The sequence below is a fragment of the Manis pentadactyla genome, chromosome 16 (genome assembly GCF_030020395.1).
Source record: "Manis pentadactyla isolate mManPen7 chromosome 16, mManPen7.hap1, whole genome shotgun sequence".
NCBI classification, from domain to species: domain Eukaryota; kingdom Metazoa; phylum Chordata; class Mammalia; order Pholidota; family Manidae; genus Manis; species Manis pentadactyla.
In genome coordinates, this window is record NC_080034.1 from 57,459,873 (window position 1) to 57,478,012 (window position 18,140).

The 18,140-nt window shown below is 45.0% G+C and overlaps 2 protein-coding genes across 2 annotated transcripts in view; one reads left to right on the plus strand and one right to left on the minus strand.

The window, feature by feature from the left end:
• NEDD9 (neural precursor cell expressed, developmentally down-regulated 9) overlaps positions 1–18,140 on the plus strand; it is a 162,916-nt gene that overhangs the window by 36,269 nt on the left and 108,507 nt on the right. The gene's annotated exons all lie outside the window — the stretch shown is intronic.
• Positions 5,224–5,713, minus strand: LOC130681359 (transcription initiation factor IIA subunit 2-like). Its single transcript, XM_057494273.1, has one exon. The coding sequence runs from the start codon at positions 5,566–5,568 to the stop codon at positions 5,239–5,241; it is 330 nt and encodes a 109-aa protein (XP_057350256.1). The 5' UTR covers positions 5,569–5,713; the 3' UTR covers positions 5,224–5,238.

Below are 18,140 nucleotides of genomic sequence, written 5' to 3' on the forward strand. Positions count from 1 at the left end.
ATCAAGCATATCCATTTGTAACAAATGAAAAACGGAGGTATTGGGAAATAGACTAATTAATCACACACTTCGCCTTAGGTTCAGTTTGGTTTCCATTGTCTAATGCAGCTCCCACCCTCCTGAGCTTCTTTAGAAAAGGTTTCTGGTTGAAATACAACTTGTGTCTTGTGACTGAATGGGAACCAAGAGACCTTCCTCTCCTAATCTTATAGGCAGAACTAATATATTTCAGCCATGGACCAAGTCTCAGAACAAACTATAAATACTCTCTTCTCTTGTGCCTGAAGTAGACTTTCAGGAAGAGAGCCCATCCTTCGTCCACTCTCCCTCCTGCACTCTCTTCCCTCCTTCCTTTCTTCCTTGTTTTGAAGTGTAGGAACTATTTCTGTTCCTACTTTTCATTTGTCTTAAGGGAAACCATGGGATTTAGAATATATCTTTAACTACATGGAGACAATATGAGAGTTAATTAACTGTTTGATTAGCATTTATTCTGCCAAAGAGAAAACAGAGGATGTGTCTATGCTGAAAAGCTCTCAGTCATTTGCAGTTCATTGAAACTCATCCCTTCCGTCATTCAGCACTCATAGGCCTTGTGCCAGTATTGCGGGAGGCTTTAGGGAAGCACCCACCTCCTGGCCTGCAGGAGCTCAAAGATAAGTTGGGAGGTAATTTCAATAGGAGATGTGTATTCTAATGAAGTTAACACAGAGGGCAAAGGAGAATCTAATGCAAGGTCTCAATTCACGGAGAAGATGCATAGGATTCTGAGAAGCAACATATGCTTTGTGGAGTTAAAAGAGAACATGGAACATCTGGAGACCTGGAAGAATCTCAACGTGACGGGAGCAAAGCTGAGCAATGTACATACTGACAGAGAGAAACTCTCCCCTGATCCTGAAAGTAAGAGAGCCACTGAGGAATTTTAAGGATTTTAAGAAATGGGGATGATATGGTCAAATTCATCCTCAGTAAAGTATTCCTTGAGCGGTTCACTGCACCACTGCATATGAGGGTCCTTGTCTTTCTAAGCTACAAGCTGAGAGTCTGACTGGAAATCCTATCCTACAGTTCTTATAATAGAAACATGAAGATATCTCAGAGCTTACAACCCTTGGTTAAAAAGGACCAAGGATATTTTGTAGGTCTTACTGCCTTACTTTTTCTCTAAGGGCAAATCACCCATAGAAAAGAACCTCAAAAGGTGCTCAGTGTTACCAACATGTTTTTTCTAATCTTTCATCTTTCATCCTAAATGGTCATGAAAGACATGTTGCTTCTGGTTCAAACGGGCCAGTAACAGAGCTTTTCATGTTGACCCAATAATCAACCACTGCACTCTGAGACTTAATGGATCAGTTCAGAAACAGCTGTGAGTGCATGGGAGCCACAGCCCAGCCCCGTTTGTCCAGGCTCGCTGCTGCCACAAAGCTCCATTTCTACTCAGCCTGCTTCAGCACTAACTCATAAACACTGCTTGTGTCAAATACGGGTAAATTGCAAACTAGTTATAGGATTTAGCGAGAATGGCCATATGGGATAAATCCAAAACTTGCGGCAAGACTGGCCTGGTGTCCCATTTTGGAGAAGGGCATGCGGCCATTATGGGAAAGAGATGGGATCCTCTCTCTGCTCGTCTCAAAAGATTCGCTTTAGACACCCTAGTTTCCTCTAGTCAAGAATTCAAGATTCTTGACTAGAGGTTGACATGTAAGAACTGTCATCTTACATATAAACCTCTTTGAGCTCTTATTTCTGCAACCTTGGGATGAAATGCTCTTAAATTGCCCCCCACCCCATACTACCCTCACTACTACACTGTAATTGCCACAGAATGAATTGCTGTGTGCCAAGACCCCCCAGTCCTTCATATGCTGAAACCTGATCCCCAAGATGATGGTAGGAGGTGAGGTCTTGGGAGGGGAATGGGTCATGAGGGTGGAGCCTTCAGGAATGGCACACATGGGATTAGTGCTCCTACAAGAGACCCCAAAGACCTCTCTTGCCCCTTAAGCCATGGAGAACACAGCTGGAAGACCTCTGTGGACCAGAAAGAGGGCTGTCACCGGACATGGTATCTGCCTTGATCTTGGACTTCCCAGCCTCCAGGAGTGTCGAAATATTTGTTGTTTACAAGCCACCCAGTCTGTGATATTTTTGTTATAGCAGCCCAGACTCAGGCAGAAATTGCTACTCAGCTGTGGGGATCTGCTGTAACAAACACCTAAAAATATGAAAGCATTGGAACCTGGTGATGGACAGAGGCTGGAAGAGCTTGGAGATGCACAGTAGGAAATCTACATCGGTTCAAATGGACCATTAAGGCCTTGCTGGGGAGAGCTCAGAAAGAAAAGAGAACTGCAGAGAAAGCTTCACTCTTCCTAGAGAATACCTAAGTAATCCTGAACAGAATGTTGGTAGAAATATGGGCTTCAAAGACCAGTCTGATGAGGTCTCAGATGGAAATGAGGAACATGTTACAGGAAACTGGAGGAAAGGCCATCCTTGTTATAAACTGGCAAAGAACTTGGCTGAATTGTGTTTGTGTTCTACTGCTTTGTGGAAGGTGGCCCTGGGGAATGATGGAATTGGATGTTGAGCTGAAGCTCTTTCTAAGCAAACTGTTGAAGGGCAGCTTAGCTCCTCCTGACTGAGTAGAGCAAAATTCAAGATGAGAGAAAAAACTTAAAGATGGAATTGTTATTCAAAAAGGCCACAGAATGGAAAGATTTGGAAAGTTCTCAACTTATCCATATTGCAAAAAATGAGAACACTAACGGTGTGACCAAGCATCTGTTTGATAAGAAGATCAGTGCAGATCAGCCAGCACAACAGAAGTCAGGTGTTCTTCCAGACAATGGGAGAATGACCCCGCAGGCAATCCAGAGGTCATCAGAATACCACTCAGATCCCAGATCCAGAGTGCAAGGGCCTGGGGCAGAGCAATTTCAAAGGCTGGGGCCACCTCCCTAATTAGGTGAGGTAGGATGCCCCTGCCCAGTGCTCTGGGAGTGTGCCCCACAGAGGACCTGGCTTGGTCTGCACCCGGTGGAACTGTGGCATGGACAGGGCTGCTTGGGAAAGCCTCTGGGCCTCAGCAGGGAACTGTGGCAGAGAAGGGCCCGGTGGAGCACTGTGCTAAGCCCTCACAGAGAGCAACTGCAGGGCTGTCCTGTTGAGCCATGGGGTGACACTGCCACCCCAGTGGATCTGGAAGGCAGAGCATTGAGCTAAGGAGGACTATTTTTGAACCTTAAGGTTTAATGCTGTTTGCCTGCAGGTTGTGGACTTCCTTGGGACCCAACTGACACCCCTCTCTTCTTTCTTATTTCTCTGTACTAATGGGAATGTCTATCCTATGCCTGTCTTATTATAGTAAGTTGGAAACTAACTTACCTGGTGTCACGGATGCACAGCAGGAAAGAACTTGCCTCAGGATGAATCATACCTTGAATCACACTGATTCAGATGATATTTAGAGGAGACTATGGACTTTAGACTTTTGAATTGCTGCTGGAGTGAGTTAAGACTTGGGGCTATTAGGATAGAATGAAGGCATTTTGTATGTGAGACTGGATATGAATCTCACAGGGACAGAGGCAGAATGTTATCAACTGAATGTCTGTGTTCCCCCAAAATTCATACTGACACCTAATCCCCAAGGTGATGGTCTCTGGAGGCAGGGCTTTGTGGAGGTTGCCAGGTCATGAGGGTGGAGCCCTCATGAATGCGATTAGTGCATATAAAAGAGACCCCAGGGAGCTCACTTTCCTTCTGTCTACATAAGGACACAGCAAAAGATGTCCGTGAACCAGGAGGTAGATTCTCATCAGACACTGAATTTGCTGGCGCCTTGATATTGGACTTCCCAGCCTCCAGAGAGACATAAACGCCTGTTGTTTAAGCACCCAGTTTATGGCATCTTTGCCATACTAACCTGAGAGGACTAAGAAATACTTCCTTTCACTGTCCTAAATGTACTTAGCTTTCCCTCCACACCAGTCTCACCCTGCCACATGCAGGCACACTAGCAGTTGTGAACCAGGCAGTGCTCACACCTATCTAGTCTCTCAGTCATCCATCTTTCTCAGCTGGTGACTTTCTGGGCAGAAGAATTCTCATATGTTAGCTCTTCCGATACCATAGTCCCCTCAGCCCTGTCATAATCTGGTGGGCTTATTCTTTTGGTTCAATCTCCATTGTCCCCCAGGAGAATCACCAAAGGTTTGCTTTGGGTTAGTTATTACCCGTTCCCATCTCTGGAAACATGGACAGACATTGCTTACCAGGTGAGCTAGGTGACTTTCTTCTCTGGAATTCTTTGCAGTCTAGTATGCAACATTTCATCTATGAAAATCTGTACAAAAAGCTAGCTATTAAATGGCTTATGTAGAAAATAGGCCCAGAGTCAGACCTTAAAGCAGTGCCTGATTAGTAAGGAGGCACTTAATTGCTAGGGCACCAGCAGAAATCAGAATAATATGACTTGGACGGACTTTTGCAGACTTTTGTAATTGGATCAAAGAGAAAAATCATTTTGTGTTTTATGGTTTAGTATTGCTTCTATTTGGGATGACATAGGGGAGGCGGCACCCTAATACTTCTGTGCTTGGAGACCTGGCCTCAGAGCTACAGGCAAGTAGAGAAGGAGCAGGAAATGGGCTTGCATTTATAATATACTTTGTCTTTCCTGCTTCCCTTTGGCTCTAGGTTTCACAGAACATGTGTCTGAATGGGAATTGTCTTTGGCTTCTGTTCTCAGCAGAGCTTATGTGACTAAAGTAAGCCCAGGTTGCCTTTACTACCTGCTGCCCACATCTCTACCTGCTCCAGATATCTCCCCCAAGTGCCCCTGCTCAACCTTATGGTGTCCCCTCCTTCTCTTCAGGGCTGCCAGGGCTCTTTGCCCTGTCAAAACATCTTTCAGGTCCATTAGTCATCCTAAGTTAGCATCAGTTCTTTTTTTTTTTTTTTTGAGTTTTAAAATGAGTTTATTAAAGAATGTTCTTAGGCAAGGTTTGATTTGTCATTTAAAAAAAAGTTCTGTTTCTTCATGCAGTTTAGTGAAGATAATGTGAGAGGCTATAAAGTTGCAAGCTTCTTTCTAGTGGAATTCTCTGACAGCACAGTGTAGTCATTGCTGCAATGCTCGAACAAATAAAAAAAAGTCTCTTCTATGCTTCTCTTCAAAAGTGATGGATAATAACATGATGGCATAAAAAAGCCATTTTTTTCTATTCATTCTGTAGTACTGGAGCCAGTATTTTTATCATCACAGGCTACAGTTTTCACTTTATCCACTTTAATAAGTTCTGTCATCTCTCTGAATTCCACATCATTCAATACAAAAGTCCACACATTATCGCAGAATCTGTATGTATTCAGAGAGCCCCTGAAATTGACTCTGTTCCTGACCCTCTGAGCCAGTGCTGAGTTTATAGCCTTATCAAACTGAAGTAGAACTTGAAGGGCAAGTTGGGGAGTGATCTGCTGAGACTGTATGAGCTCATCAAGGCTCTCCTGAAGACCGTTTCCCAAAGTGGTATTTCTATATAACTGATATGCCATGGCTTAGGAGGAAGAAATTGTTTTTCTTATTCAGGCTTGCATTGATGTCCTTTGGGGAAAGTGCTTCCCGCTGCTGAGCAGACAGAAGGGGTGCAGCCAGCAGCCCTGCAGGAGCTGCCTACCTCCCCAACTGCCTCTTCGGGCGCCGCAGCATCAGTTCTTTTTAAAGATCATTTCCTTTCCAGGGTAACGTCATATCGATATGGGTTAAAGTCTTCGCTAAAGAAGGAGAGTCTAACTGTGGCCCTGTAATTATAAACCAGTGCAGTGGATAACTGGAGCTGGCTAGGACAGGCTATCTCAGTGATTCTACGCTCCTGCTAAATGAGCCTACACTGTCCAATATAGTAGTCGCTGCTAAATGGGACAATTAAAATTTTACGGTAATATTTTTTTTTGTATCATTAACATACACTTACATGAGCAACATTGTGGTTACTAGATTCCCCCCATTATTAAGTCCCCATCACATACTCCATTACAGTCACTGTCCATCATTAAAATTTGATTAATTAAAGTTCAATCATATACAAAATTCAGCCCCCCAGTCACACTGGCCACACTTCAAGGGCTAAATAAATATATGTGTCTCGTGGCTCACATATTGGACAGCACAGGTAGTAAACATTTCCATTATCACAGAAAGTTCATCAGACAGTGCAAATTCAGCCAACGTCTTTCTTGATCTATGCAGAGGCAGTCTATCCCTTGTCTCTAATGAAGGATTTCTCAACCTTGGCACTACTGACAATTTGGAGTGGATCCATCTTTGCTGTGGCCTGCACATTGCAGGATATTAAGCAGAATCTCTGTTTTCTGGCCCCTTATCCACTGCTACCCCCATCCAATTGTGACCGTCAAACTATCTCTAAGGGACAGAAGTGCTCCCAGTTGAGAAGCACTGCACAAAAACTGGCTGATGCTTTGGGGGTCAGAGCAGCATCTGTAAGCACATTTGTGAGCAAAGGGATTCAGGGAGTCATGAGCTCTTAGAGTGTGGGGACACCGCAAGGGGCAGGCCATGCACATTTCAAGTGCTCTTGAAACATTACAGATGAGAAGAATTTCAGAATGACGTTTATAGCCAAGAAAGATATTCTTCCCCTGGCCTTGGGAATTCCCTTGATGTTAAATTGTCACGTGTGCCAAAGCCCTGAGAACTGCAGGGAGGGCTGTAAATTCAAAGGAAGGCAGGAAAAAGGCCCAAGGGACAGATTTGGGGGTGAGTGAACTTATTCCAGCAGAGGTGAACAGGGTTGCCCCCAGCATCCCTCTGAGATTTCCAGCAGCATGTGCTAAGCCTCCTGTTCCCAAAGTGGCCATTCACGCACTGACTGGCCCTTACTTCCTCATCAGCAGCTCGTCCACTGTAAATTCTAATTCTGAGCCGGGTCTCTCTTCCCAGGACCACAGGCATAAAGATGTTGGCCCTTGCACAGGTTTTTGACATGTGTTGGGCTACATTTGTGTATTTGTTTTAGGACCCTCTTGAGAGTGTAGCCCGTGTCCCTGACCCAGGCCAGCCTTGATGTGGTGTGCACGCTGTGTGCACATGGCGTACACACCTCCCGACCATGCTGTCATACTTGTACCTTGCCATGGAATTCTGAAGCAAGAATTTGGAGGTTGAATCCAAAGACTGGAAGACTTAAAAGTCTCAAGCAAATGTTTTTCATTATTTAAGATTTTAACGAAACCAAATTCTGAAATATTTATGGCCACAGCCTCCTTTGTGAGTTGTCAATGACCCTTTCCTTCTAGGAGGCATCCTACGGAGAGGGAGACCCTGGCCTGCTCCCCCGGGCCCACTAACTCACAACAAAGCTGAGTCGACCATTTCATGAGAAGACCAGTGAAAAGTTTATGAGCCACACAATTCTAGCAGAAATGAATGGAATCAAACTCAGGAGAAGTCCAATTTTATCATAGAAGGCAAAGCAGAGATAAAGAGCCACCACGTTGGCCGCATACTTGCAGTTTAGATTTAATTCGAATTGTTTTTCTGTTTCGATGGCAATGTCAATCATCTCATGAGTAAATGAAAGCAATTGTTCAACAATTCTGTCAACATCAAGAGAAAAAAGAAACCACCCCATAAAATATTTCCTATCCTTCAGTTTGGAGCAGGAGTGGGTCGCACAGTGTCCTCTGGGACCATCTCTGCTCTTCCTTTTTCTCCAGAGGCTAGCAGAATGAACTTGCTCCATCCGGGAATTCCGTCCAATGGCCTAGCACCATAGGAAGCTGTCCAGTGTGATTTGAGACTTCTTACAGGGTTTAAATAAATCTTTACGTGTGAGAATTTAAAGATCATTCTTTTATTCAGCATTTCTCCATGGGGATGCTTTTAGCACTTGGATGGGCTGACTCTTCACTATGGCAGTGTCTCTGGCTCATAGCAGGGCATTTAGCATCCCCATCTTCTGGGCACAAAATGCTAGTGGTGTCTACCTTAGGTAATTCTCACAACCAACCACCTCCTAACACACTCATTTCCCAGCACCACTTGGCGGGTATCACTGTCCCCACTGAGCCCACTGCAAGCAGAAGCTGAGGCCCAGACATTGAGGAGATTTTCTGAAGGGTAGACAGCAGTTTTCTGAGGTAGCAGTTAGAACCAAGGGGAACATGCCATACCAGGGCAGCCCCCGTTTGTGCCTGCTGTCTCAGTCACCAATAGCAATCCTTCACACTCTCAAGAGAGTCCCAGCTTGGACTATAAATGATAGGCTCACTCTACCTAAAACTCAAGTGTTCTTACCATCAGTTCAGTACTTTTCCCACTACACAGCCCTTCTTCTTTCTTCTTTGTGGTTCTCAAAACTTTTCCTCCTATGTGATTCTATTTCTTAGGTTTTTACAACTTAGTCATCCTCAAAGTTCGGGTGCCTATAAATGACAACTGTCTGAACTATGGGATCTTTGGTTCCTGAGTAGATGAGGAAGCAAGACACCCCAGGAGCAGGGTCATCCAGGTCCCAAGCAAGCACACGGCCTTGGCCTTAGACAGCCATCCACATGCTCCCACACTCGGGGACAAAGACTAGAGGGGGTAGGGGCAGGGAAATGGGTGACCTTCTGTGATTTTTATTTTTAATGAGCCCACACTGAATTGAAATACACTGTAAAATAAGAAATACACTGTGCAAGGGAAACAAATGCAAAAATGACCTCACCCCCCCGTTCTGAGAGAAATCTTCTGCATACGTGGATGTTTTATTGCCCTGGTCTAGCTTGGATTAACACATAGTCTACAGGCACACACCTGATCATCTACATGTGCTCTCTTACAACACTAAACTATGTTTTCTACCTTTATCTTGTATCTACCTACCACTTCAGCATTTTATTAAAAATAATAATAATAAAGAGAGAAATGTGGTATCCACATATAAATCAAGTATAAAAATCAAATGAGTATTCATATTTGAACTGACTGTTTATAGTTCATAATGCATGAGCAAAACCGAAAGTTTCTGTGATGACTGCCCTTGTACTGTTCACTATGTAACTTATTCATTATGTAAGAATTTGTTCTACATGTAAAAACTTGTTTGTTATGCCTCAGAAGATTGGAGACTGACAAAAATTAGGCTTGGGGTGGAATAATGATTGTGCATTGAGCATTGACTCCCCTATACAGAATTTTATTGTCGTTAACAACCATTTGATCAATAAATATGAGAGATGCCCTCACAAAAAAAAAAAAAAAAAAAAAAGGACAGACTTCCAATGGTAAAATAAATAAGTAACCGGGATGTAATGTATAGCATAAGGAATATAGTCAAGATATTGTAACAGCTTGGTAGGGTGATAGCTGGAAGCTAGAATTATGTATATAAATGTTCTACCACTGTGTTGTACACTTGAAACTCATGTAATGTAATAGTGTGTGTCAACTATCCTTCAATAAAAAATAATTATTATAAAAAAAAAAAAAAAAAATGAACAAGTGGGACCATATCAAACTAAAAAGCTTCTGTACCAGCAAAGGACACCATCAGTAGAACAAAAAGGTACCCTACAGTATGGGAGAATATATTCATAAATGACATATCTGATAAAGGGTTGACATCCAAAATATATAAAAAGCTCATGCACCTCAACAAACAAAAAGCAAATAATACAATTAAAAAATGGGCACAGGATCTGAACAGACACTTCTCCAAAGAAAAAATTCAGATGGCCAACAGACACAAGAAAAGATGTTCCACATCACTAATCATCAGAGAAATGCAAATTAAAACCACAATGAGATATCACCTCACACCAGTAAGGATCGCTACTATCCAAAAGACAACGACAAATGTTGGCGAGGTTGTGGAGAAAGGGGAACCCTCCTACACTGCTGGTGGGAATGTCAATTAGTTCAACCATTGTGGAAAGCAGGATGGAAGTTCCTCAAAAAACTAAAAATAGAAATACCATTTGACCCAGGAATTCCACTCCTAAAAATTTACCCTAAGAATGCAGCAGCTCTGTTTAAAAAAGATGTATGCACCCCTATGTTTATCGCAGCACTATTTACAATAGCCAAGAAATGGAAGCAACCTAAGTGTTCATCAGTAGTTGAATGGATAAAGAAGATGTGGTACATATACATAGCGGAATATTATTCAGCCATAAGAAGAAAACAAATCCTACCATTTGCAACAATATGGATGGAGCTAGGGTATTATGCTCAGTGAAATAAGCCAGGTGGAAAAAGACAAGTATCAAATGATTTCACTCATCTGTGGAGTATAAGAACAAAGAAAAAAAAAACTGAAGGAACAAAACAGCAGCAGACTCACAGAACCCAAGAATGGACTAACAGTTGCCAAAGGGAAAGAAACTGGGGAAGGTGGGTGAGAAGGGAGGGATAAGGGTAAAAAAGGGGCATTACGATCTGCACACATAATGTAGAGGGGAGGGTCACGGGGAAGGCAGTATAGCACAGAGAAGACAAGTAATGATTCTACAGCATCTTACTACGCTGATGGACAGTGACTGTAATGGGGTATGTGGTGGGGACTTGATGATGGGAGGAGTCTAGTAAACATAATGTTGCTCATGTAATTATAGATTAATGATACTAAAATATCAATGTTGCTCATATAATTATAGATTAATGATACCAAAATAAATAAATAAATAAGATAGAGGAACTCCAGACAATAATAAACAAATGAACAAATAAATAAATAAAATGATTATTAAAATGAAAATAAAAAAGAAATACACTGTAAAACACCACCTAGTAGACTATGAAAGTCCAGTGGGTCCAGATGACTCAAGGGTGGCATTCATATTCTTTGGTGATATTTTGAAATCCTCTGTGAACTGTGAAAGTTAGGTATAAGCAAGAAAGTATTTCTCGTAACAAAATAACATCCCTTTTCCTTGTCTGCTCTCTGGGGCCAAAAGTACCAGAGTCTTCAGTTGGCACCTGAGTAGCACCCGTCAGGAGTTCATCTATGCCGTGAACCGAGAAGGCAGTTTGGGAAGGTCCTGCGGCAAGCTGGAGCCATGAGCCGCGACCTGCTTTCACAGCTTCTATATCCTCAGAAACTAATAGTCTACATATTAGTTTCTGTTTTGCTTTTAACTTCACCAGAACCAAACAACTGTGTAACAAGAACTTCCAATAACAAAGCTCAGTGAACTTGGGATAAACTGTTAAAATGGAGGTCCAAATGGAGTTGGGCGATAAGAGCTCCTTTCCAACATAAGGAACTTTACTATGCTGTTTAATTAAGAGGCTGTTGTACAGACAAGTCTGTATTTCTAACGAGCTCCCTGTCTGACAGCCCTGGAAGTGCCTATTCACCGACCTCATTTATTCCACGGTGAACAACACAGGCTCTGTGCTAGCAAACCTGGGTTTGACTCCGCTCTATTGCTAGGGAAGCTGTGTGATCTCAGGCAAGTTAGTTAACTGTCCTTGGCCTCAGTTTCCCCAATTGTAAAATAAGGATACTAGAACCCACCTCATAGATACCAATTGTGTTGTAAAGAGGGGAGACAATATTGCATGTAAAGTACTTAGCATAGTGCCTGGCCCATACTAGCTGCCATTATTGTTATTTAATCAAACACTCTTGAGATCAGTTGCATGCTAAGTGTTGCACAAGGGCTATAGGGCTTCAAAAGTGATTAAGATAAAGATTCTGACTTGAGGTCTTTATAATCTAAGGAAGGTGACAAATACATTCACAAATACTTACGTGGGGACATTATGTGACATGGGAAGGAGAGACTATTGCATTCACATTGTTTTGAAGCATGGATAAAAATTCTCCAAGCAGAGGTGAAAGGCATTGCAGGATTGCTTAGGTCAGGTAACTATGTACCTAGATGAGCAGAAAAAGCTGATAATGACTTTTGTTTTGGTTCTAGCCCAATTCTTACAGAACAGATTATGACTAAGAAGGTAAAAACAAAGCCTGCTGTTTTTAAGTTTTATTCTCCTCCCCCTCAACAAAACAAGATGAGCTGGGGACATTGTTATACCAGGAGGCTCATTAGGCAAATAGAGAACATTTTCCTGAAGTGTGAACCATCTGGACTTTGCTCCTTCGGGGCTTGACCCAGGTCTGCCCAGAACATGGCGCGGCAGTAGAATGGCCAGTGGTGATGACCCAGCTTTCCAAATCCCTCTGACCTGCATGGGAAGATTTTTGTATCAATAGTTTCAGTATAAACCTTAAAACCCAACATTTGTAGAAGAATTCCTTGGGAATGTCCATAGTGTTGGGTTCCTACCCCACAACCTGATCACAGTCTACCCCGGACACCTCACACCTGGTCTGGCTGTGGGAAGGGGAAACAGACTGGCAGGGCCTGGTGCACGATGAAAATGTGGGTGCCCTTTCTTAGAAAGCAGGAAAGGGTGCCATTAGAGGTGCTAAAAGAAAAGCCTTTCCTTTCTTCCAGTCTCTCTCTTCACCTGTCATGGCTTTTTTTGTTCTAATTTGCTATTTAATGCCACTCTAAGTAAAGCGAAATTTAAATTTTAAATTATTAGCACACATTTTACCTTTCATCTCTATATTGTGTGATGCTGCTTTTAAATGCAAATATAAGAGCATTTAATTCATATGCTAATTGCCAAAATTACACAATTTGCATCTTTCATTCTTCCCATAACTGTGGAAAAGCTGCACAAAATTAAACTCAACTGCTTGTAATTCATTTATTGATATGGGCACATTTTTCCACCGGTCTCTACCTTTGGCTTACAGATGAGAAAAGAGGGATGGCACAAACAGGACTGGCTGGCTTTATTCTCCCCTTTCTTTCACTGTCATCATTTTCTGTGTAAGGGAAGTCATCAGCTAGTGCTGGGAAGCAACCTGAGTGAGAAAGGACATGACAGGTGTCCACCATTGCCTTCTTTCTGGTTTGAAGCAAGCTTTGCTTGGAAAGTATGGCCCCCGGGCTGTCACTACTCCTACTCCTCCCCAGTTACTCAGCTGTGGATGAAACGCCTCTGCCTCGTGTCTGCTCGGACTCTCCATGAACTGTGCTCACTGCGGGTCCACTGGGGTTCCGCACTCAGGGTCAGCGCTCTGTGAGAAAGGGGTAGTGAGAGAAGGTAGATGCACGCAGTCTGTGTATCTCTGCTCTTCCTGTGTGGGCTCGGTTGTCCCATCAGAATTCACTTACAAAATACCAGTTCAAAGAAAAAAGCTATTAAGAATTGTAATATAACAGCAGAGCCATTCAACGCAGCATGGAGCTGTGTGTGACCACACAGGTCACTCACTGCGATGGTGGCCCTGCACGCAGGAAGGCAAAAGGCATGAAAATAGTAGAGATCCTGTGAGATTTGGGTGGAGCGTTGAGAAAAAACTAGGAAGCCAGGCCTGCACACAGGGGAATTTGTACAGGAATCCAGGGCAACCAAAAAGATTTGTCATGAGAGGTATAACCCCAGGGCACAAGGCTTGCCAGGAAAGGGGAGACAAGAACTGATGCGATCAAGTGGAGGGAGAAAATCCGAAGAGCTGGTTAACCAAGTCAGTACGCAGGAAGCACTAGGAGAGCTCCCTACAATGAAGGCGAGGATCACAAAGGGAAGCAAGATACTAGCAAAGGGTGACCATAAGCCATCGGGGGCGTGGACCCGACCACAGTCCTGGGTGGCCTCTGCTGCGTGCACCTAAGCCTGGCAAGTGCATGTTAAATGCCTGCACTTGACTCCTTAGAGCTGCTCGCTGTCGGACCCCAGGGCCTCCTGGCACCTTTCCATTACTGTGCCCTGTTGGCGAAAAGCAAGGCAACTGCTAGGAGCGACACAGCCTCCTCCCGCTGCTAGAGAACCACACCTCCTGTTCCAAAGCTCTGGGAGTGTCATTTCCTTTTGGAAACAAGCAGGAAACTGGCTGTGTTGAACATGTGACATGGGAAGTGGTTAATGGCGACCCAGCAGCTTGCAGGCACTGGGTCTGTGAGGACAGCATTTCAGCAGCAGGCAGCTGTCACCCTGGGCATGTTTAACCACTTGGATGCCTCCTTCCACAGCCCAGGACTCAGTCTTCTGTGTTAACTCGGAGCTGGGTTTCACGCCCTCGGCACCATTAACCTTCTGAGCCAGATAACTCTCCGTCGTGGGGATTTGTCCAGTGGACTGTGGCCTCTGCTCACAGATACCAGTAGCTCCTCCCATTCATGGCAACTAAAAAGCCCAGTGTCCCCTGGGGGTAATGCCCTTGTGAGAATCAGTGGCTTAGAGCAGGCAGGGCCTGCTGAGGAGCACACCTGCAGAAGACACCATCTTCCCCACCTGCTCTGAACTGGACTTACTCTTCCATTTTTAAACGAGCCTCTGCCTGCTTTCCCGAAAGCCTCTCTTTATTGCCTTGTCTTCCTTATAGCACCATATTCTCCACTCCCAGGTATGTTAGTAAGGCCTTTGTGGGTGTCTCCTTGCTCTATGTCCATCCAAATGAATTCTAGGAGGCTTTGAAATTGTTCAAGGCCTGCAAAGATTTTTGTTAGCTTGCCATCCCTTTTCTCTCTCTTTTAGGGTCCGGGGTACTAATACACAGCAAGAGCTCAGTATCTGGCAGCCTTGTCATATGTCTTACTTAATCCTCAAAGAGAAGAAAAAAATAACTCCCATAAAATAGCATAGATGGGAAAATGAGACTGGTCGTTAATAAGTAACTTGCCCAACACCACCTGGGTAGTAAATGGATTTGGACTCCAGTTTCTTGGCTGATGACCTAAGGCTCTTTCATTTTTGTCAACGTTTTTCACCTGGGTGGGGGGCTGTGAACAATGCAGTTTCCCCAGCCTCCCCCGAAAACACTCAGTAGATAGACCTGGAGCAGCCCCAACAAGAAGGATTTTAAACAAGCACTTCCAGTGATTCTGATGCAGGTGATCTGTGGATCTCACCTGGGAAACACTGAACTCCAACCTGCTATATTGTGTTACGGTTTTAGGGGAACTGCTGGGGGAGGGGAGAAGAGGAAAGAAGAGACGGAAGGGTCGGGAGGGGCTGAAAACACTCTGGCTTCCCTCCCATGTCCCTGCAGACTCAGCCAGGTGTCTGGTAATGCCATGTCCAAAAATTTGGTCCCTGTGAGATGTCCCTGACGTCACCTGCTTTCCTGCAGCCAGGGGAGCATTTGGACTGCTAGCTGGGGAGTTTCCCAAGCACCGGCCTCAGAGGATGGGGCTCAAGCCACTGGTGGCCTGCCTGCCAACAAGCAGCACAGTAACATTGCATTTGTTTGCCCACAGATACTTTCAGAAGTCCTTGGCTTTCCTGGGAGACTTGCCCTGGAATCTTTGCCTATCCTGGGTCAGCCCCAAGGCTGGATGTCTGCTTACTTTAGCTAACAAAGCAAGGGGTGCAAGCATCTTGGTATGATGTGTTTCCGGTGAAAAAGATTAGCCAAACATAAGAATAATATTTGGAGGGCTCAGTTCCCATTAGAATTCAGCAAATACTCCAGAAATTCTCCTGAGGTTCAGATCTAGTTTAGGGAAAGATAATAGCTGAGGCAGGTCTGGGTTTCAGACTTGCATTTCTCCCAGCTCCCTCAAGAGACCTGAAAGAAAACATGCAGAGAAACTCAAAACGTTGTTCATCGTGCCTACGTGTTTGTAAGCAATTGTATGTCTGCCCTACAAACCTCACCGGGTTCAGGCACATCACAATCAGCCTCTGTGCTGTAACACACCCGGCTGTGCCCCACTCTAGCGTGGACAATCTGGTGTCTCTGAATCATGACTTTAGTGGTTGCTCACCTCTGCTCAAACCATCGCTCCTGGTGGCTTTTATTCGGTGAGCTGAAGCTTCAGAAGGAGCTAATTCCTCACTGTGGCCCTGATTCCAGCCCAGCTATTGTTTTTAATCGTTCTTCCAAAAGCCCATCTCTTCCAGAAAGCTGAACCCTGTTCACAGTTACGTCTCCCACTCCACGGACCATTCAGAAGACAGGCAGTTAATTCACTAAGAGCTGAAATCTGTGAGGAGTGAGGTTCAGAGAAGACAGGCCTGCTCATCTGTGGCATCTGCACTTCTCCTCTGTCCCCGGAGGTGGGGTGCGGGGAACTGTGTTCACTGTCATGATTGGTCTCATGTATGTTGTAATCACAGAACTGGCCACACACACACTGTATGTAACCCAAGAGGTCTTCCCACATGTGAGCAGTGCTCCACGGGCATGATCCGTGCCTGCAGTCAGTGAAGGGCAGGCTCAGAGCCGTCTTACCTCTGAGGGAAGGCTCTCTCCCTTTCTCTGACCAGTGTCCCGGGGAGCACCCATCTGGAAAGACAGTCTCCACCCTTGGGGGGAGTGGTGGGAATCAACCCCCACTCAGATGGAGCTGCTGTCGGCATGGGCAGCTCCCCCTGGGTCCAGCTCCGGGCTGCCTGAGCGAGCGCCACCTCTGAAGCCTACCTTGACTGCTGGAAGGGGCTGCCTTGGACCACGTTCCGGTTACTAGAGGAGCATTTCTCGACTCTTTAATACACTGCCATACTTTCTTTTTAAGCCAAGAGAAAAGGCAGGCCAGGAGAGGACAGTGGGAGAGCAGCACAAATCCCACTTCCCATTAGGAGCACAGGGCCAAACGAACGTGCTCCTGATGTAGGGCAGCAAGCTGCGCCCGCCCACAGAGAGGGACACTCGTGTTCATCCACAGACCGGGAGGAGCTGGTGTAGGACCGGATGGTGTCCTCTGCTCAGCACCGGAGGCCGCAGACAGGTCAGCGGGCTCCTCACGCTGGGAAACTAGCCCCGGGGGTGCCTGACTGGCTCTTGGGGGAGGGGGAGTTTGGCTCTCATTTCCTCAGAATGACGGACGCCTGGGTCGTCCCGCTTGGCACTTACACCTGCAGCCAGAGCGCCCACCCCTGCGGGCCAGCCCCTGGGGCCTGGGTGGACTGATTTGGCAAAACAAAAGTACAGGACACCCGGTTGCGTTTGAATTTCAGACAATGAATAATTTAATATAGTTTTTAATATACAAATGACTTGTTTCTTATCTGAAGTCCAAATATAACAAGACGGCTTGTATTTTGTCTGTGAACACTCCCTGTGGACGGTCCCAGGGTAAACTCGTGAAGTTTCTTCAGGCCCCTCACTGGTAATGAGGATGCACAACCTACTCCTTTGTGAAAATCTGCTTCAAGAAGAAAGAGCGGTTTAAGTTTCTCGTGGCTTAGTGTGAGTTTTGAGTCACTGTTTTCCTTCTCTCAGACGTGGTCACATTTGAAGCCTGTTTTCCATTGCGGAATAGGAGGGATGACAGACTTCATCCAAAGGAAGGGATTTCCAGTCTCGTTCCTATCATGCTTTACGGAGTTGGGGCTCCTCTCGTCCATCAAGGGAAAGGTCATGGTTTGAAGTGGAGGTACCTAGACACGGGGGAGAGGGCAGTTCTTCAGTGTTTCCTGCTCCCCAGCGAGGGAGGAAGCAAGTAAGACACAATATGGCTGCAGCCGTGCCTTGATCCTGTGTCAATGCTGCTTCTGCTCGAGGGAGGCGGTTTCAAACATTTTCTTTCCTAAGAATGACCAGCTCAGATTGACAGCCATTGATCCCCTTCCCGATTTCTCTCTCTCTTCCCCTCCCCCCTTTCCCCTCCTCCTCCTCTCTCTTTCTTTCCAGTAGTTGACAACACAGTATAACATTTTTTTAAAACCTCTTGAGACGTCTGTGGTTAAAGTCTCCTTTCTACTCTTATCTCCTGTCTCCACACCTCTCCCCACCCCGCCCCTGCCGTACACACATTCATACACACAAGAAAACCACTGGCATGAACTTACAGTTTGTCTTTTCAGGGTTTTTGTCAATGTATACACAAGCAACTTTGAACAGATGTCATGATCCCCCAAAGCACAGCCTGCAAATCCCACCGTACTGCACCTTGCTCTCATCACTGACTTGGAGTTTTTTCCACAAAGTTACGGCAATCCAAGGAGGGGATGTTTTTGTTTATTCTTTTATTGTAACCGAATAACTTAGAACTCTCCTGGCTACGAGTAATAAAAGACAGTTCAGCTCCGCTTGGTGGAGGCGGGGATCATGAGAACGGAGGAGAGGTGGCTATTGTAAGGACAAGGAGGTATC